Source organism: Calonectris borealis, chromosome 8 (genome assembly GCF_964195595.1).
Source record: "Calonectris borealis chromosome 8, bCalBor7.hap1.2, whole genome shotgun sequence".
In the NCBI taxonomy this organism is placed as follows: Eukaryota; Metazoa; Chordata; class Aves; order Procellariiformes; family Procellariidae; genus Calonectris; species Calonectris borealis.
This window is the reverse complement of record NC_134319.1, coordinates 11,453,289-11,475,165: the sequence shown is the minus strand read 5'-3', so window position 1 is coordinate 11,475,165 and position 21,877 is coordinate 11,453,289. Positions and strand designations below refer to the sequence as shown.

Genomic DNA, 21,877 nt, shown 5'->3' with positions numbered 1-21,877 from the left:
CCACGTGAGGCTTTCCCGGGAAAATGTTTCCCTTCCAGCGCCCCGCCCCCGCGCGGGAACAAATCAGAGCGGGCGGCCCCGCCCATCTTCCGCGCGTGAGCCAATCGGAGCGAGGCGCAGGGCAGCGGGCTCGCGCCCTCCCGTCCTCAGGCCGCCCGGGGGAGGAGGCGGGACCTCCCGGCGCGCCGGAGCCAATCAGCGCTCCGTGGAAGAAAACGAGGCTGTCCCCGCCCCTTCTCCCGCCGGTCCTAGGGGCCGCACGAGAAGGACCTCAAGGGGCTGCCTGTGCTAAACGCCCGTTTATTTAAAAACCAAATTTCAGTGAAAACGGGTTTTGGAAAAGGGGAAAAAAACCCGCCGGCTGCTGGCAGGAGCCGGGCCGCCCGCGCGGGCAGGCGGCGCGGGGCGCGGGGGCGGGCAGGGCGATCGGCGGGAGCGGGCAGCCGGCGGGCAGCCGCGTCGGCGGAGGCCCCGGGAGCGGCGCGGGGCGGCGGCGGGGGCGGCCATGGCGGGGCGGCGGGTGCCGGTGGTGGACGTGCAGAGCGACAACTTCACGGAGCTGTGGCCCTCCATGGTGCTGGCGCTGCGCACCGCCACCTTCGTCGCCGTGGACACGGTGAGGCGGGGCGGGGGACGGTGGCGGCGAGCGGCGGGGCGGCCGGGCCCGCGGGGCCGCTGACGGGTGTCTCCCCGCAGGAGCTGAGCGGCCTCGGCGCCAGGAAGTCGCTGCTGAGCCCGTGAGTGCCCCGGCCGTGCGGGGGGAGGGGGGGGTCGCTCAGCCGGACCCACCGGCTGCGGGTGCCCCGAGGCGCGTCCCTGCGGTACCGGCTGCCCGGTTGCCCCCCTCCCCGCGGTCGGGTTTAGCTCTCCGGGGGTGACCGCTGGGAAGGGGCAGGGCCGCGGCCGAGGGCGGGTGGGGGTGCCAGGGCAGCAGCCGTCAGCTCCCGTTCTCCTGCCGCCCAGGTGCATCGAAGAGCGGTACAAGGCCGTCTGCAGCGCGGCCCGGACCCGCTCCGTCCTCTCCCTGGGCGTCGCGTGTTTCAAGCAGCTCCCAGAGAAGGTACGTGCGTGGGCCGTGGAGCGGCCGTTTCCTCCTGTTCCCGCCTTCCGAGGGAGCAGCGGGCACCGGGACTCCGCTGGGATATGGGGCTCAACCCACCCGTGCTCCATGGACTTGCCCCTGGCTGTTTGGGCAGCTCCCTGTGACAGGTATCCCTGTATCGCTTTGCACGCTCTCCTTTGCAGCCCGAGAACACGTATCTCTGCCAGATCTACAACCTGACGCTCCTCTGCATGGAGGATTATGTTGTCGAACCCCAGTCGGTGCAGTTCCTGGTGCAGCACGGCTTTGACTTCAACAAGCAGTACTCCCAGGGGATCCCTTACCACAAGGGCAACGACAAGGTACAACCGCGGCTTGCTCTGTTCCAGGCTTCTGGGGAGGTTGCTGCCTTCCCCTGGTCCCGGCGTCTCCCTCGCACAGCTGCTGAGTGAAGATGGGCTCACGCTGGGGTCTTGAGTGCAGCGTTATCCCTCTCACCTCCCTGCTGCTTTATATCCAGGCTGTCACTTGTTGCAGTTACTTTTCCAAATATTTGGGCCTCTGTTTGGTGAGAGCGAGTCATAGCTGTAGGCAGTACTGTGGTACAGCAGACTCTGAGGACTTCCCAGGGTGATGGCAAGTCAAGGCGCTAAGGCTCGCTGACTAATCCTTCTTCTTGCAGGGCAATGAGAACCAGAGCCAGAGCGTTCGGACTTTTTTTCTGGAGCTCATACGAGCAAAGAAGCCTCTCATTCTCCATAATGGCCTGATCGATCTGGTCTTCCTGTACCAGTGCTTCTATGCTCACCTCCCAGACAACCTCGGCACCTTCACCGCCGACCTCTCGGAAATGTTTCCAGCAGGAATATACGACACCAAATATGCTTCAGAGTTTGAGACTCGCTTTGTAGCATCCTACTTGGAGTATGCCTACAAGAAGTGGTGAGCAGCGCTCTGGTATTTAAAGCTTATGGGAGGAAAGGCAAAGGGAGTGTCAGTGTTTTGTTTGTTTGTTTTTCCAGGCAAGGGGGTTGGCTCTTTGTATTATCCCATTGAGTGAAGAAAGGTGCTTTTCAGGTAACTCTGCCCCGTGCTCTTCCTGTTTCTAGGACGGGTGCTGAGTGCATAAGGGTGCATTTTATAATACGCCTTATCTGTTCAGCGAGCAGCTGCTGAAAGAGGATTTCTGTCTTCCACTGGCAGCAGTTTTGACCACAGAGGGACCTGATCTAACTGAAAAATATTTGATTCACTGCGTGGCCCTGGTCCAGCAGTGCCACAGGGCCAGGGCAGGAACACGCGCAGAAGAGAGACCCTTAAAACTCAGCTAGAGAGCAAACGAAAGCAGGGCTGTGCCCGCAGGGTCTGCTAGTTATAACTTGGTTTTGTAAGGGATGGTGCAGTTAAAGGGCGAGCGCTCCCTGCACCTCCTGACGCTGACCAGCTCATCCTGGTCACGCATCCTGCACGTGACACTCGCGTGCGGCCGGCTACAACTCCCATCACTTTCCTTCCAAGCAAAGGTTGTGCTTTTGCTCCAGGGTGTCCTTTCTTGCTTCCTGCCTCCAGCTCTTCATGGATATCTTCCAGGCAGACACATGTTAGAAGCAGAGATGTCTGTCCACTTCACGTGTCAGTCTGGCCCCTGGTTCTGCACTCCCCACACAATCTAACCAAGCTTCTGGCAGTGATACAGCCCCTTGAACCTCCATTGAACTGAAGTCACACTCTATGCAGAGGAGAAATGGTATTTTTAGTGACTGTTTTATATCAGGAAATGCCATTTCGACAGGTCTGAAAACATTCAAGATGGCTGTTCTCAAACATGAGAATGCTTTGTTTTGACAGGATGAAAATACTTTTTAAACTGACCTCTTAAATGTTTTAACCAAGTCTAGTTACGTGGAGCTTTCCAAAGGTTTTGGGCCTTCTAGCTAGCTCTTGAGACAAAACAGTTCTTTTCTCATGAGATGGAAAATGTTTCCTTGTTGTTTGCATTGCCCAGGTTCGACCTGTCTGGGCGGTGGCTGCTGGCTGCTCTATGTGATACCTCATTTTGGGGCATTTCCTCTTTGTCCATTAACACTATTAAGATTAACACATATCTTAGTGCCCTTACTATTTAAAACCAAGCTGTGTCTCCTTCTCCCATAGCTTCACCAGAGACACTGTTGTCCCTGCCTGTATGTCGGTGTAAGAGAAACCAACCTTTAAATCAGCAGAGAAGCAACTACTTACTAAAGCTCTTCTCCCGGGACTGAGTTTCTTTCCAGCAGGCTGTCGAGCTGGCTAGAGCTCAGGAGCTGGAAAGAGACTTGCGGAGAGCAGCGTGTTTGCACCAGCTCCACGCGGTGGTACCTTCAGTGAGTTAACTGCAGTAACTGCGTACTCTTGTTCCAGCAAGCGAGAGAATTGCAAGCTGAAGGACTCCAGCGGCCAGCACCTCACTGTTGAGTTCTGCAACTACCCTGCCAACATGTCCCGTTACATCGACTATCGCCACTGCTCTCTGGAAGAAGAAAGCCACAATGTGGGAGGGGGAAATAAAGTGCCTGTCTGTGAGAAATTTTCGGTAAGTAACACGAATCCCGGCTTCCTTCCTGGCTCCATGGAAAAAGCCACATGTGGCCAGAGCAGGAAGTGGTAGGAAAGCACCTGGGAACTTCCCCTTGCTTGCTTCACAGTACATGGAAGATTTTCAAGCTTCAGGTGGCTTCATGATGGAAAGGGCAACAGCATGCTCTGTGTGGAGGCGGTGAATTCCACAGGCTACATTAGACACCAAGATTCAGAAAGAGATTATATGGCCCTAAATAGTGGGATGGTATGAGATACAGTACCCATTGCTGTCTTGGGAGGGCTGTAAGTTCTAAATTAGTTTGCCTTGTCCTCTGAGCAAGGAATGCCACCTCTTCTCTCCCCCGATCTTGATTAGGTACAAAAAAATATTACCTGTCTGCAGCTTCTGGGACTGTGGTAGGGTGTGATTCACAGCATCTCGGTTCCTGGCGCTGCTACAGCAGTAAACAAAGAGCCCATCTGATCAGATCATAACTGGTTTCAGATGCTTCAGGGAGAAAAGGAACTCTTCCAGATGTTGCACATTACTGTCACAGAACAACATAGGTTGGGGAAAACTCTGGAAGTTTCTCATCCAACCACCGACTCAATGTGGCTCCGAGCCTTGTTTGGTGAATTTTAAAAATCTCTAAGGACAGAGATTACAAGACCCGTCCAAGCCCCGGTTCCAGAGTTCGACCACTCATTGTGAAAAATGTTTTCCTATATATCTAGTCAGAATTTCCCCTGACTTGTTACCACTTGATACCACACTTTACCTGTGCTCCCCTCAGAGGAGTTTACCTCCATCTTTTCTATAACCTCTGCTTTAGGTATCTGCAGACAGCAACTAGATATCCCCATCCCCTTAGCCTCGTCTTCTCCAGGCAGAACAAACCCACCTTCCTTGGCCTCTTCTCATACCTTGTGTGCTGCATCTTGACAGCCCCCTGCTGCGCTCCCTGCAGTTGGTCAGTGCCTTTCTTGTGTGTTGTGGGGCTGTAACTGGACACGGTGCTCCCGACACAGCCTCACAAGCCCTCAGTAGAGGGGAGTAATGTAGCTCTGCTCCATGTTACGGTGATAAGCTGCTCTGACCAGGAGGCTGGTGGCTACAGACTTCTCTCTTTCTCCCTAGGCCTATGGCTGGTGTCCAAAAGGGGTAAAGTGTCCACAGTCTCATAACATTGACCTCATAATTGATGAGGACGACAAGCTTTGGGAGGAGAAGCGGAAGAAACGGAAGCACAAATGGAAGCGTCGGAAGAACACAGAAGAGCCTGCTAAGGCGTTTGAACAGGAAAGCTCAGGGAAAGAAATGGAGGTAGCTCAGAATGGGGAGGAGGGACCACCACGAAAACAGAGCTGCTATGAGCCTGCAGCTGCTACAGAGCTGGCAGAGATCACACCCAACAGTGAGGACACGCCACTGGAGGAGAACTCCATGGACATGGAACCAGAGGTCAGCTCAGACACCAGCACACAACGGGAAGAGGATCTGGGGAGCACTGAAGGAACTGCTGCCCAGGTGGCAGCTGCTGTGAGCCCTTCTGCCAAGGGAAATGCCTCTGACAGTGACCAAGTGGAGAGGAGGCCAGAGGTTCCCGCTGGGGTGGGCTCAGTCAATCACCCAGACATCCCTGAGACTGAAGCAGCATGTGCTGCAGCAAAGCAAAAGGAAAGCCATGGTCCACCTTCACAGGGCGGCACACACCGAGCTGGCTTTGATGCATTCATGACTGGCTATATCATGGCTTACGTCTGGATGCTCAAGAAAGGAAAAAACACGGACACTGGTGCAGGGCCCTGGTTGCCGGACTGCCACAATAAACTGTACCTCAGTGGGAAATCAGTGCCACTTCAAATAGTGAAGAGCTTGTTTTCTAAATCTTCCAAAGCTCACAGCCAGAAGATGAAGGTGGCCTGGGCCAGTGGATAGAGCTAGAGGACCCTTCCCTGAACTGGGCTTTTTTTTTCCCCTCAAGTTTTGAAGTTCTTTATTCCATCAAGAACTGACCAGATGGGGAGCAAATTTCTTACTCCTGTTTTTGTTTTAACTTCTGACCGATTAAATTGCTCTGAGTTGGAGATCCCCCTGGTGTTCCTTAGTGGCACATTGGGCTGTGAAGGCAGGGGTGAGGTTGCAGAAGAGGGAGGAAAAGCACATCTCTCCAACTGCACCCAGGGCTGCAAGTTTCAGTTTAGTGCTCTGCGTTCAATGTGGGTTTTGAAGAAACAGCCTAGGGTTGCCTTTCTGGAAAGACCATATGCCAGCTACTTTAGCAGGGGTTTCACTTCTTGCAGAAGATGAGGAGGGTAATCACTTGATAACAAGAGAAGACAGAGGCCAGAGCTTCCCACTTAAACTTCTTAGCACGTTAGAGCCCCAGCCTCCTCCCCAGATCTTGCCTTTATCCTTACTGCACCTACAGCCTTACTACATGCTGCCGCTCAACCTAGTGGTTTAGGGTGGGATAGACCTTTTCAAAGGAGCATGTGCTAAAGGTCAAAGTCTACCTACAAAAACACATCTGAAAGCCCCAAGCTGTTGACCCATACAACCAGCTCGATAGAAAATGCTATAAACAGTCACTGGAGAAGGATGTGATGCTTCTGCCAGACACCAGATGAAAGCAGGCTAGCTCTTCAGGCCAAGCATACATTTTATGAACGTTTAGTCAAGTGTTACTGCTTTCAGTCACTGCTGGTAGGGTAATTCCCTATAACCCTCATAATTATTTCCTGTCTTTCTGAGGAAGGCAAGAAGGAAAAAAAGTGTTGTGTTGGTTTTTTTTTTTTAAAAAAAAAGAGTCACTGTCCCATGCACCTGGGAGAACTCTCCCACTTCATGTTTGTACTTTACCTTAATCTTGGTTACAGCATACATAGACAAGACCTTTGCTCCTACAGGAGGGAGGGGATGGAAAAGCTTCTCCTCCCAAATGGCCAGCTGATTCTAGTGCAGGGTAACTGCATGCAGAACCAAGCCACAGCAGGTCTTCAAACTTCTAAGTAAGGGGAGATGCAGTGGGACTTAAAGCCAGATGTGGTCCTCTTAAACTGCACTGCTTCCTGTGCTACTGAAGCTATTCTGTAGGGCTAGGACAGAGCCGCAATGGCAAGCTCCCTGCAGGCTGAGTGCTAGCAAAAGCCATCTTGTCTTGTAGGTCACAAGTTATAGCGCTCTTCCGAGCGCTGTAAGGCAGAGCAGAAGTCATCCTCGAGTCTCATGGATTTAATAGTGTAACACTTCAGTAAGATGCAGGAGAGAAGCAACACTGAATAAGGATGACAGTTCTTCCTTTTTTATAATTCAGCACCAAGTAATAGTGGATACAATCTCAAGCCAGGTATTAATGTCATCCATAGCTTAAGTAAGCATTTGAGCCAGCTTTTTTAACCTAGAGTTGCCCTCTTAATCACAAGACTCAGGCCTTGATTTTATTTTTATTTTGAAAGCAAGTTGGGAAAGTTTACAAAACCTGACCAAGAAAAAATTATGAAAATATTTAACTGGATTCATCTTTGGTTACTTCTTATTGCAGTTCCAATAAAACATACACCATTTCTATAGTTCAAAAAAAGTCAGAAGGTCAATCAACATAAAAACAAGACGTGCTTTCTTTACATATTCATAAATATCCACAATATTAGAAAAGTTGTTTTGCAAAGATTTTTTTTCTGGCAGTGTTAACTTACTATTATACACAGGCTACAAACTTCTTCCTAAGCCTTTAATTACAAGTTGAGCTATTTACAGACTGCAAAATATTAAGACGTAAAACTCCTTCATAAATATGAAAATAGATCATCTCGCAAAGATCTTTATACTTAATCAAATATCTGGCTGCCCCTCCTCCCAAAAAAAGGTTATTTGTTTTGCATAGAAATGTAGTGACATGCAATATAAACAATAGCATTAAGTGCAAACAGGAATTATTCAAGTGTCTTTAGTTGTACTGGCAAAAAATACCAATGTTCTGTTACACATAATACATCAATGCCTCCCCAACAAGTATAAGTCTACTATAGCCCCTTGTCTGCACTCTTTTGAGGGGCAGCAATTCACATGCATTCTCTTAGTTGCATTTTATCAACCTGCAACCTCAACAAAAATAGCTTATAACAGACATTTAAATGAATTCAACATAGAAAGATTTAAAGTGAATTTAAAATATCTTTGATCTCTTCAGGGAACTTAGCAATGTGTAGAAAGTGTTTTAAAAGAGCGAGAACTGCTCCCACAAGAAAGTCAAAAATCATGATAAAATCCAATCACAATAAAACTTTGTCACATCACTATAAAACAAGGAGTTTGCTGACCACATGTTCATATTCGTGTTCATCAGTAGCTGTCAGAAAATGGCCCCCAGTAGAAAAGCACCCTCAGGTAGGCAGAAAACCTAGGATTATTTACTAGGCGCAACCTAGATTCAGCTCTACACAACCAAAGGGGTGAGACGTAGTGAGTGCCAACTGCATCCAGACCCTTGGAAACACTGGGTTATAGCAAAAACTTCGCTATTTTAAATTGGCCTTTTACTCCAGTTTCATATACATGCCTCTTTTCCCATGCAGACCACGAATCCAGGAAAGGCCTGAGCTGCTATTCCTTGGCATTTCTCTTTCCAACATCTCCACCTCAGTACAAAGAGCTAGAAAAGTTGATAGATGTGCCCTACGCATGTCAGCTGGCTGTGCTTAGAGTGGACATTTAAGAAAATAAAATTTTAGCCATGCTGCTTTGTAAGAAAGCTATTCAGGGCAGGGAAACATTTTAAGAGACAGTGGTGTAAGAAAATGGATGAGGTCACTGTGATGGGTGCCACAGAGGTACCCCAAGCCTGACTGCACAGGCTTTGCAGTCAGTGTCAGAGAGGGCAACAGGCTTCACGATGAGGTGTCAGCACTGACAACCAGGGCTAATGCAAGCCACAGAGCAGCCAGAGGCATGCGTGTGCTCTCCGATGAGGCTGCAGGGAGTTGTAGGATGCTGGACAGCTTCCTCGCAGCCTGGTGATCCAGAAGTAAACTATTCCTTATTATTGCTTGTTTGTCTGAAGTCACACCCTAGATGCATCTTGTGACAACAGAAGCTGGTGCTGATGGTTTCCCTCCTGAAAGATTACAATGGTATAAAAGATAAAAAGAGGAGGAAAAAAAAAAAAAGCAGGCACCAGGCAGGCAACTAGCTGGCAATTGAGTTCTGCTGACTGTTTCCCTGTCCTCAAAGGAAATTACAGACACACACAGTGCCAGCCGTACAAGCTGCTCTGCACTCTGCAGACACCAGCCCTGCAGACAGGATACACAAGACAGACTACTCTACAGATCAGCACTTCAAGAGGCAGAGAGGTGTGGGCCAAAAGAGGTGGTCTTGGTAAGGACAGGCATTTTCTTTTAAACTCCTAACAGCTGCCTAATCTGGCAGGGGCTGTGCTAAGTAACTCGGCGACACTGGGTTTCTCATTTAATTCTTTGCAGCCACTGCAAAGGGATAACTGCTGCTCAGGTTAACGCATACTTCACAAGAGGAAGTCATAATTATAACTCACAGAATACTTACCTACACCTCTGGAAAGATAAGCATCTCAGCCAAGAAAGAACTAAGGCTTTCTCCTTCATCCTTTCTTTGAGACAGAAAAAGAGTAGGAGTAGTCTTGCTTCCATCAGAGACTAGCTTACATTTTCCATCCTTACAAGGGAGCAGGAAGAGAGTATAACAGGCTGCCTGGGTAAAATTCTGGACTCCACTGCATCACCATCTGCTCAACAGGCATGCAATGCATACCACAGTTAGGAATAATAATATAGGGTAAAAAAAAAAATTAAAAATCCATGTTGTTGGGACAATGATAATGTAAAAGGGCAGGATGTTGCACAAAGAACAAGCTTTCCCGTACATCGCATCCCAGAGCGGGGATCTCTGATGCTGGTTCCAGCAAGCAGCATTAAAGCTTATGCTGCTGCTTCTTTCACATATACCTGCTGGTGGAGGGGAAAAAAAAAAAAGAAAAAAGAAAAAGATCACCCAATTCAGTGACAGGAGAAGCCAATGAAGACAACAGCTTCTTTCTGTAGAAGAAAAAAAAGTTAATTTGGGACAAGCTAATTTTCTTCAGTTTGACAATTCAAAGCCCTTCTGTCAGTCTACTGTCTATCCTCTCCAAGAGCACTTGTGGCTGCAACACTGCTGGCAACTTCCCCTGAGCAGGGGACTCCTGTCCTCTATCAAGCAGTCTGGTTTTAAATAAGGAGCCATCATTACTGCAGTGATATCAATGAGATGGCATGTCGTACCACAGAAGGATGACCCTTCTATCTTAGTTGTAATAGTCAGCTGTGATGTAGATACTGTATTTAATGATGTAGATACTGTAACTATTCTGCAGAAATAGATCATGATGTCCATTCAGCTCTTTAGAGATAAGAGCCCACCCCCCCCAAAAGCTCAGTGCAACTGGTACTTTCACTGGCAGTTTCTCCAGAACCTCTTAAATGACAATGCCTGGAATATGGTTCTCCTCTTGTGCCCTGGGCAAATCTTCCTCCACATTCGGGTTGAGGTACATAAAGAGCTCTGCAAGGAGGAGAGTGATGCTTACCGCATCCTGCTTCCCTGCGCTAACATATTACACATCATTGCCAAATCCCAAGGGAAAATGAAACACCAGGGAACAGATTCTTCTTGTTAATCGCAAAGTACTTGTCATGTGAGCCTGCAGATTGCGACCAGCATGAGGGGTTTTGGTTTTGCTGTTTTTGAAAGAAGAGCTTGTTTAATGCTGCAACAGCATTCAGAGCAGCTCTGGGACCAGAGAGCATTCCTGTCTGCTCAACATAGCTCTGAAAGATCTCTGTGCCTACTTCTAAAACAGAGGCTCTGACTCACATGCACTGCTGCAGAATGTTAATGCAAAATCTGCAGTGGTTTAGAGCAGCTGGTGAGGGAGAGGGAAGACCTAAGGGTCACTCTTTGTACCCAACATGGAGCTTAAGGCCTTGAAATGCTCCATGCTGGAATCCAGGTCAAACTGTTTACACGGTGCCTGCTCTGGCTGCGGCCTCTTGGAAGGACTGTGGGGCCCACATGGCCATTCTGGCTGGAGTAGTTCCCCCTCCTAATGCAAATCAGGGAAGGGAATAAGCACAGTTTGAAATAAAGTTAAAATAATCAGTCTCTCCAGACGCTGTCTGCAGCTATCTGTTTGACAGCCAGTTTCTACCATCTGCTGAGTCTCTTTTGAATGTGAAGCCCAGCACTATAGAAAAACAGAGCTTAAGCGACTGGGAACAACTGTTCCCTCAAGGACATGTTCAGTTTGAGCCCTCTCTTCATATGTCACAAGTTGACTGCGTGCTGCCACTTGCTGAGATGTTGGAGGAGGTCTGAGACAACGTGGCAGGACTGTCCCCATCCTGCTCCCTGAAGGGCCACGCCTCTCTCTTCAGCTCTGTGGAAGGACTAACACTGAACAGAGGCTTTGTAGACTCTAGTGGAGTATTTTTCAGTAGGTCATCTTCCACCTCCATCTCTTCAGAAGGGAGACAACCCGCAAACACTTGTGAGGAGCCATGTCCCTCAGAGTTCACTGAATTCTCAACTGGAAGCTTTTTGTAAGATAGTGGCTCAGGCTGGGCCAGCACTAATGGTTGATTACATGCTGGATCTCCACATGTGTTCTCAACAGGGCAAAACCCATTTTCCTCCTGGGCCACTGGCCCATCTGAACAGTCCATATCTTCTTCTTGTCCTGGTACAGGAAGAAATTCTGGCCTGTGAGGCTTGGCTTGAAAGGGGGGAATCTCTGACACACCATATTTACTGCTACTCAGGAGTTTTTGCCGAACCTCTGCACCTAGCTGGGTTGGGTCACACCCGCTGACAGTTGAAGACAGTCCCCCAAACAGGCCGTATTCCTTGTGCGGCAATTCAGGAGAGAGTGGAAGTGATCTGCATCTCCTCCCAGGAAGAAGGGAAAATTCTTGCCAGTCTGTGCTATACGCCTGCCGGAACTGGGACTGGCTGGCTTTCAGGCCTCCACCTGCCTCTGGAGAATGCAAGTCAAACACAAGGGAGATCACAGACTTGCTTGGCATGTCAAAGAATTTGATCTTCCCCCCCTTGAGGTCCTCCCGGGCACTGAAGGGATTTACTTTCCGGCCTAACCCTTTGTTTGGTGTATAGTAGGGGTCCTGCACATTTATCTTCCTAGAAGGCTTGCGGGAGAAGATATCCGACTGGCTGCGTGACAACCAGATATTCCGACGCGGACGGGGAGACTTGGGTGGGATCTTATCATCCAGGGAACTCAAACGTTTTACTCCTGGTCCTTTTTCAATTGACCCTGAGTAGAAGAAAAGAAATACTCTTAGCTTAAAGGAGCTATATGCCTGCATGTCTAGTCACTCACAGAGCCTTCATGACAACTGTAATGAAAAAGCTGCATTTCTGATGTTCCAAAGTATCTTCCATAAGCACATGTTTGCTCATTCTTTACAAGTTCCTGCACAAACACAAGGACACCGTTCCCTTCTCAGTGTATTATTGGTTTCAAATGTGGAGATTTGGCAGCCTTGTCCTCAGGACCCTTTAAATGTAAGGCAGTCAAAACTACATTTAAAATATTCTCTCCTCTTTACTCATGCCTCAGGTTAATTAAAAGTCATCTTGAAGACTTGAGGAAATGCAAATTCAGTTAATGCCATCTTACTTCCCTAGGCAGTGAAACTGGACAGCTTCTTTATCATTTTATGATAAAATTTGTCACCCACATTATGGGGGATGCTAATTTGGCAAGACAATATTGTCTTCAGAAAAAACAAAGCAAAGGAAACTCTACAAAAATTTGGTAGGAATGAAGAAGTCTTTCCCTCTTCTATCAAAACTCTGTATTTTAGGGCCCCTTCAAACCTCCTCCCTGCAGTACACTGACACAGCAGAGATGGCACAGGGTGGTCTTGGAGAAGAACAATTTGCATGTTTCTAGATTTATCATCCTGGCTTCCAGCAGAATTTGCCCAAGATCTGTTGATGATACTGACCATAAAAGAGAACAAGTACAAAACATAGTTGCTAAAGGAATTGGGACTTTTTCACCCTGATGGGAAAAATCTTAGACATAAACAAATGCCCCTCCTGACACCATGAAGAGTTTAAATCATTCCATCCCAGCCTTCATTCAGTACATTATCAAATACAGAAACTAGGGATATATAAGAGTTTGACTCTAATGAATAGGAGTTTAAAAGTTGTACATATGTGTGTGTGTGTGTATTTATTTGCACACATACACACACATACATACATATAAATAAGAGCTGTATTACTAGAACAGGATGGGAAAATTGTAGTTGTTTAGGAAAAGATGCTAACTCCTTGAGTGTTTGGAACATGCATCTGCCACTGGCTCTCAAGGTGCCTCTGAAGAGCTGTGGTAGAGTAATAACAAACAGATATAAAGAAGTGACATTTCCTTTTGATCACCGTTTCCAGAATAAGCACATAGAGATTTCCACTTTTCCCTTTAAATACTGCCACAGTTTAAACTGTAGTCACTCCACCTAGGAAAGACTATGCAAGTCAAAGAACAGCATGTAACAGATACAAATCTGAGATGTACTGCAAAGGGAGAATGCCAGGAAAACAAAAGAAATAAGAAAAAAACTCCACCCTCCCACTCCCCCACCCTCACAAAAAACCAACCAAACAAAAAGTTTCCTTTTTAACTTGCACCTCTTTTAGATGCTTTCCAGGTGTGGGAGAACTACTACATGCATGCACTCCATGTGGTTTGAAATACTGAACTTATTTCAATCTATAACCATATTTACAGATAGATAGATATGTATATATATTGTGTGTTTATATATACACAATAGGAGAAACTATTTTTATTGTACTCTAAGTTTCCAATGCCAGAAGTCTACTCTCATAAAAGATACCGAAGTCAGAATATGCCCCACCCTACAAGAACTGCTTGCAGTTTGCTCCCCACACCAGGTGGCACTAGACAGCTTTAGAGAAAGCCCTTCAAGGCCAGCCTTCCCAAGCAGATCTGGGATTAATCTTTTCCCTGGTCTTTCAGAGTATTTCTAGGTACTTTATAATACTCTTGCATCTTCTCTGCTCTTCCTCCTGAAGGAGTTTAAGAAGCTTCTAAGTGTTAGATGTAACATACACCAAAGAAATTATGTATATGCACTACGTATGGCAGCGGCAAAGCAAAAGTTGATGCATTTTCATATACTATTAGCAACTTACATAACCATCCCCAAATAAACTCTAAATTTCCCCTCAAGAGCTTGTGGGCAGAATCTTCTGAGGCACTTTAAGAAACAGTTAGCTGTTTTTCTTTTACACTCTGCAATGTAAAGTATGTATCATTGTTCCAGAATCATTTTCAGGCTTTGAGTAAAATCATTCATAAGTTGTAAATAATACCATATACAGCTGAAATCCCAGTCTTAAAAATATGAAGCATTGTACCCTCTTGCTATTAGCCTGCAGCAATGTTTGTACAATACAGACACTTACCTTTGAGTTTTCTTTCACTGTTGTCGAGGTTCAAAAACTTTCTCTCTCTCTCCGAGTCCTCATTTCTCAGGCGGTTTAAAATCTCCTCCAGTGTTTTGACAGTATCAGCAAATGAAGGACGCAACTTTGGATCCATCTGTGCATGCACACAAATCAAATAAGTTCATGTGGGTTTGTCCATGCTATTCCACTTACACAGTGGACAGACAGAGGGACAATCTGAAGGAACTGAGAAAATTCAAGACCATTTTAAGAAGTGTGTTGTAATTGCAAAAAACCTAAGTAAAGCAGGGGAAAAGTAGTATTCTGTCCCAGTTTATGTCTATTATACCTCTCACATTTAATTACTAAGTTGTAAACATTCTATAATGAGGACGCATTTTAAATTGAAAAGGTGGGAAGCTGTTAGATTCAGGGCTTGAAAGCGGGTTTTGTTTGTTTCAAACAGCTTTTTGAAACAGTTCAAGGATTTCTTTCTGGACTCCAGTTATCAGTCAGAGATTATATATCAATGTAATTTCAAAACGTGCCTGAAGCAATAAGGATTAAACAGAGCAACTTGGATATGTCATTTTTTAAAAGTTTGTAATTCTTCCATCATCTCCTTGTGGCTTTAATTAAAACCCACCTAAATAGCATTGCTGATTTTGAAGTTTAAAATGTTGCATCTGTTATTTAGCCTTACTACTCGTCTGTCTTGTGAGGTGTACTGGTCTGTCTTGTGAGGAAGCAAGACTGGTTATATAATTTGACAAAGTAATACAATAGGAGAAAACCCATCTTTGCCCAAGTAAAATCCCCCCCCAGTCATCAGTATGTATTCAGTTTGTATTTATCAGTATGTATTTATTTATTCATTCACCCTAGTAGAAATGGATCTTTAAACAAAGTCCAACACTAAAATTGTACTAGAGGGCAAGCAGCTTAATTTAAGCAGTAACTTAGAAGGCATTTCATCATTTTGAATGTTGACCCTGTATATATGTTACAGGTTTAACTACTGTAGGTAGCAATGTCTAATTCAGCAGCTGAAAGTTAACCTCATTACACTATTAAAAAAGATTCCGCTTGACCTGATTCTTGTTTCCAGCCCTCTAAAGGCTTTTTCAGAGCAGACAAGCCCAGACAGATCTCACCTCTAGTACAAAGGGAACAGTGGTGCTTTGTAAACAACAAACCCCAAAGACCTCCCTGATACTGCCTTGCAGGTCCTATGAGATGGATCTTTCTGAAGAGAACTGGTATGATCAGCAATGCTGGAACACCTTCTAGCAGCACGAGGTAAAGGGCTAAAAATTCATACGTACAGTAATAAAAACCAAACAAACAAATCACACTTCAAGAGCTCAAGAGCAGAAGGTTTTTCCAATGCAGCAGCTGGAATTTCCTGGCCTCAGAAAACATCTTTTTCTGCTTTCCCTGTTTCACTGAAAGAGTAGGGCTGGGCCACACCAAAGCACACACTCTGTACTCTGACAAACTTACTAATTTGAGAAGCTTAGAGAGCTGTTACAAGCTACAGAAGGTAAGAAGAGCTCTCTGACTATTTTAGTTTGTTCTAGGTAAGATCCAGGACAAGAGCAGCAATGGAAAAGTGACTCAGAGCAACGTTTGCCTCTTCCATCCCTGAGCAGTCCAGATTCTACTCAAATGGAAGAGAAGGTTCTTCCTCAAGGCAGCAGTTGCCCACAGCTCATCTCATGCTGGTAAGCTTTTTGCATGACCATACGTGATTACATTTATAAGCATTCGCACAAGTAGGCTTATAGTTGCTGGGGAGCGGTAAGTTTTAGACTTCCTTGCATGTACTTATTTAAAAAAAACCACTTTATAACAGCAAATTAAATAAATTTTAATCCACCACTCAAACGTGTCAGTTTTTACTGGTTTTCTTAGGTTGCCCTAAAACACATTTCCTGGCTGTAGAAAACCCCAGGGCTTTGCACATTAGTTCAGCTAATCAGCTGAGCTATACAGTTTACACTGATTGTTGACCTATTAAATAATAAAAAGCTATATAAACGTCCATGTCTAAGAGCAAATTTAACACAGATCAGCTAGTACTGAAGCACTGCATGCTTAGGAAGATATAAGAAAGCCTTATCTGTTCACCACCTTTACAGCATGCTCCACACTGAAATCAGCATATTAATGGCTTGATCACAAGACAGTAATTTCCACTTTCAATTCAGGGAAGGGACGTTTATTATACAGGAAGCAGCATTTGACGATAATCAGTAGAAGAAAATCCTTTTTCTCTGCACACACCAAATACTTACATGAGAATATAAGACCAGTCACTTCCCCTTTCTTCATGAGTACAGTTTTAGTCTGAATTTCACCTATGCTGGAAAATTGCTTTGAATCATGCACCACGTGTTTGGATGCAGTATGATTTCTGGAGTCTACAGGTCAAATCCTACCTCTAGCCAAACCCCTTAGTGCTTACGTAGTCAAAACACTTCATAAACATGAGTCAGATGTACCACTGTTCTGGTGAAGCAAGCTCCACTGTACTAAGGTGAAATCAGAGGAGTGAAGTAGCTTGTCCAGAGTAAGTTCCACAAACATTTTTAGAATTAATTTACGCTATCTTGTGTCAAGAGCAGCAGTCACCCCCACCTGCTCACATCCTCACCTTTATACTGCTGAGTGAGCATATGCATTTGTACTAATACAAAGTAAAGAGAGCGTTTGGGGCAAAAATAAGCATCAAAAGCACGGAGAGATGAGACTGCTTCTTTCAGCAGCAGTGTTGACATAAAAAAAAGCGCCTGAAAAATCAGTAACAGACATAAATAAAAAGCCTGTCCTGAGACTTTTCTTACAGGCACTCACTTGGACACAGTGCTGGTATTGGCTCCAGCACAGCCTGGTTATGGGGTCCCAGGCAAAGTTTTGTGCAATAAAATTTTTAGAATTTGCCTCCACTTAAGTTTTGCAAACTGGACATTCCCAACTTCAGCTGAATTTGATGGAAGCTCAGGTTCTCTTACTTCGTATAAACCATTTTGCTATACAAAGGTACTAGCAACCTCTGTTATGGGATAACCCACAAAAGAGATCTACTCCCTTGGAATTTTCACACTGAGGAGCTATGATGGTATCCAGCACTAACTATAACAATTTTACTTGAATAATTGGAAGAAAATTTACTCCACACAGCGCATTGCCTATAGCCTTACTGATACTACATCATTTGGGTCCAACTTTGTTTTTTTGGAACACAGGCTAGGTATTTGGAGGTTTATCCCACTTTCCAAAAGACAGCATATAGAAACTTCAGAGTAGTTTAATGCCTGCTCTTGATTTGTTTGTCCCCTCTGTTTGTGAGAACTCAGAATTCTTTCTTCACAGCTCAGTAGGTCTGTACTCAATAACAGCTGGATTTTGTCAGCCCGAGGGCCAGCCAGTGTCAATAGCATACAACTGGTTATGATCAGCCTGAACAGCCTGCAAGAAGCTGTTCAGCGTGCCAGACCTGTTTGTTTGCATGACAGAACACAGAATTGCAAAAACACAAGATAGACCTTTTTGCAAGTGGAAGGGAAGGGTTATAAAAACTGCAAGGGACTTTCTGGATTATCAGAATGTACGCTGCTTTTATAGGTAGGCTCTTCAAGTCTCTTCTGTAAATGCTTTAAGCTCTATCTTCAAAAGCCAGAGGGATTTGGAGAACTCCAGTTTAGGCCTCTCCCCTTCAAGTAAGATACTCACATTACAGCAGTTGAAGGCCAGCTGGAGGAAGTCAGGGGGACAGTCTCCCACCATGTGCTGGAAGGCATCATAATCTAATCCAAAATTCTGTACAAACAAAAACACAGCATAGAGATAGAAATGAGGTCTGCTATCTAGCCCCAAGCATCTTCTTTTCAGGGGGTCCCTACATGGAGTTATCAAGAATAACCATGAACATCTCTCAGCAGCCGCATACAGAGGATTTTGAGAAAACTTCATGCACACTCTGAACTGCAGCATTCCCAATGGGGATTACGTGATACAAGATACCTGTAGGAGAATGAGCTGACTTCAAAGCCCATCCTTCTTCCTGGACTCAACTGCAATCCATTGCACTTGAAATGTTGCCTGTGTGGATCTGGAAGCAGTATCGTATACTACGACGTTTCACCATGGTGATTTTTCACAGTGTAAATTAACAGCCTGCTATAAAACCAGAGGCTTCGCTATGATGCAAATTTATCAATTAAAATGGTTAATTTTTCAGTGGATGGTAGACTGGTAATACAATTATCCAGTTCCTTAAATGCACTTCTATAAAATCTGAAGGGCAGAGAAACAAAAGGATCTCTTATTTACTGCAGTTCAAGACCTAAGCAATTTTGCATTTTCAGAACTGGAGGGGGATAGACAATTTGGAAGACCCCCCATAGACGGACAAAAGCTGCCCTGCAGACGGGACTCAATCAAAAGGCAACTGAAGAAAGTAAGTAGTATCTCGTTTGATTAGTTAATTCTAGCTCAGATCCACAGTGCTTAGCACAGCCTATGCAAAAATAAGGGTGAGCTTATTTTAGCTGCTGCTAACATAGCTCCTGCCCCTTTCACAAGGAGGGGCTGCTTAGCGGATGCAGTGTGCCGAAAGTGTTCCGTTCTGAATCTGGCAAGAAGTCTACATGAGCTGTCACTCTACACAAGGAAGGTCACTGCAATGCTCCCAATGTTCTGCCAGTTAAGGGCAGAAAGCATTTCCCATGAGGATTGCAGCTGGACAAAGTCTGTGTGAAAGTGTCTTCGATGGAGCTTCTTACAATAACAGCACAGAAGAACAAAAGCCTTTTACAGGCTATTTTTAATGTAACACCTATTCATCGTATCTTTGGCAGCAGTGCCAGAAGTTCTAAAGGCCAGCCATTATCATCGCATACTTACTACCTCCACCAATGTTACAAACGTAACCACTTACCTCTGTGCGAGGGAGATAGTCTGGATCTGCCTGTATTCTTGCTATAATCTCACACAGAATTATACCATAGGAGAACACATCCGCCTGAGAGAGAAAAAAATAAATAGCCACATGGTTCGGTGTTCTTATCTGCCACTGAGTTTCTCTTTACCCCAAATGGTTATCATGAAACAACTAAACCAACACCACAGCCTTACAACACTAAGCAACTGCATTATAGCTAACATTTTCCATGCGAAGAAACACATGCTCACAGTAAAGCATTCTTGTTGCACAAATAGCAATGATAACTTTAAAACTCTTTAAAGAAAAAAAGAAAAAACCCACCAAACCACTCTTAATTCAGCAGTGTTAAAAAAAAAAAAAAAAATCCTTCCTTGCATAAGGAATGGTGAAGTTGCATTTGATGTCTTACAGATGGGAGTAATTAAAAACATAGCCAAAAACATGACATGCCTATATATCACTATGGTTAGAAAGACAGGTTTAGAATACACATGATCACAGCTTATCCAGAACATTAATGCTGTTTTTAAGAAAAATTATGGCTTTCTCTTCTCACAGTTCAGTACCTCTGTAGAAAACAGTGTCTTTCCCAAAGCTTGAGATATCTAGTGACACTGTATACCAGCATCAATTTCCACTCAAATTTCCATGACGCTTAGTAATCAGTTATCTGACCACCCCTGGACCTGCACAGTTCCTCAGATTTCCACCCACCTGAATTTATCATGTAATAAAATTTAAGAAAACACGGAATACAAGTATACAGAGCAGAGGCCAGCATCCCTCATCCCTTAGCCAGGAAGGCTTATATGTCACCTTTCATGTTGATGAGGTATGAGACCTGCTTCCTCTTTAATCCTCCATGCCCTAGGGTTAGTGAAGAATGTGGCACCATAGATTTGGGTACTTTATTATTAATTTAGGTCAATTGGAACTCTTAACAAAGCTTTGAAATGGTAATTATTACATTCATTACTGAGGTAGCTACTGCTGTCCTGAAAGTTAGAAGTACCACCAATTAAACAGACTATTGACTGCTAGCTATAAAAAGGTACAGGACGTGGGCTTTATCACAGAAAGCTGCACTTGCGGGGCTGTACAGACTATGTTACACATGGGAGAGAAAACCCTGTGTAAAGAAGAGCTTGACTGAAAATACTATTTCTAAAATCCAGCATGATCTGATCCTCCTCGGAAAGAAACATTTCCCAATGCCACAAATAGGAAAACTTAGAAATACCGTTGGAGAACATTTTTATCCAGGTATCTTACCTTGAGAAATCTTGATTTTTTTTTTTTTTTTTAAATTAAAATACTTGTATAAGTTTACATACAGACCTTTTACTTCTAACCAGATTTCACTAATGTATGGTCAGGAAGTAACCTCACTACATTTCTCCTGAGACTTGGTTAAATTAAGTTGTGTTAGGTCAACAAGCCATTATCATATTTCTGCATGTGGGGTGTTTCAGAATGGAAATAGCATAACAGTGAATTATGCTAAAGGTAATTCTATTTCTGTATAAGAATGTGCACCATGAATTAAAAATATTAGTTACTCAACTCACACTCTCCCTTAGTCTACTGAATGACCTACTGAGCACAGAAATACCACAAATGAAAATCATAGAATCATAGAATCATAGAATCATACAGGTTGGAAAAGACCTCTAAGATCATCGTGTCCAACCGTCAACCCAACACCACCATGCCCACTACACCATGTCCCTAAGGGCCTCATCTACACGTCTTTTAAATACCTCCAGGGATGGTGACTCCACCACTTCCCTGGGCAGCCTGTTCCAAGGCCTGACCACTCTTTCCGTAAAGAAATTTCTCCTAATGTCCAATCTAAACCTCCCTTGGTGCAACTTGAGGCCATTTCCTCTTGTCCTAACAATAGTTTTAATATTATGGAAATGCTAAATCTTGTATATAGCTATTGAAGAGAAACATCTGACAACTAAAGTCCATTTATATCATGTACCTACCTTTTCATTGTAAGGTTCATCTCTGAGAACTTCTGGTGCCATCCAGAAGGGTGAACCTACCACTGGTAACTTCTCACTATATAGATACGGGATAGATGGCAGGAAAGCGGGGAGGAGGGTGGGGAGAGAGAGAAGAACCTTCATTAAATACTCTGCTTCAAGCATTGCTACTAACTTTCCATAACTCCAAGTATCTGCAGAAACTTTCACTAGCGGAATGTCGATACAAGTGGGTTCCATAACATACTGCATTTTACACTGTTTTCCTACTAGAGTCACTGGAACATTCAATAGCAGGAGGAGAAGGTGAAAGAAAAAGAAAGCTTCAATCAATTACTCATATTTTACTTCCAGTTCCTAAGTGCCTGGCCACTTTTAAAAAAAAAATTATTTTATTTGAAGGTCACAGGCGTTCAATAGTTTTGGTTTCCAAACTCTTGGCAGAGGAGGCTCCTTCATCTATACATAAAAAGGTTTGTGGACATCAGTTTCGGGCTGGGTGCAAGCTCTCCATTCATGCAGCAAGACATGCAGGTATCCATCCCTACATGTATACTGATAAGCAGCTCTGAAAGTATGCAGCACAGCCTGCTTGCAAACTGTTCTTTTTTTTTTTTTAAAGTCAAGATTGACCAGATGAATCCTTTGATAGGGAAAAATTAAAAGTAAGCAGAATAGAGCCAATTTGAAAAATTTGCACTGTTTCCATATGGCTGAATACTGGGGCCTCAAGAAAGGCCTCCAGCTTGCCACACTGCTGACCTTGAAGGAATACCTATTAAAAAAAGGCCTCTGAAGGCCTCAAATAGCATGGCTTG

The 21,877-nt window shown here is 44.8% G+C and overlaps 2 protein-coding genes across 2 annotated transcripts in view; one reads left to right on the top strand and one right to left on the bottom strand.

Annotated features, from left to right (window-relative positions):
• Positions 1-21,877, bottom strand: part of LOC142084844 (uncharacterized) — a 94,079-nt gene that overhangs the window by 5,445 nt on the left and 66,757 nt on the right. Inside the window, 4 exon segments of the mRNA XM_075155937.1 lie at positions 14,139-14,274; positions 17,856-17,942; positions 19,063-19,146; positions 21,060-21,135. Of these exon segments, the coding sequence (XP_075012038.1) occupies positions 14,139-14,274; positions 17,856-17,942; positions 19,063-19,146; positions 21,060-21,135 (383 nt within the window).
• Positions 467-10,043, top strand: TOE1 (target of EGR1, exonuclease). Its single transcript, XM_075155938.1, has 7 exons — positions 467-616; positions 697-737; positions 964-1,060; positions 1,246-1,404; positions 1,725-1,984; positions 3,443-3,614; positions 4,740-10,043. Exons 1-7 carry the CDS (start codon positions 506-508, stop codon positions 5,538-5,540), a joined length of 1,641 nt encoding a protein of 546 aa, XP_075012039.1. The 5' UTR covers positions 467-505; the 3' UTR covers positions 5,541-10,043.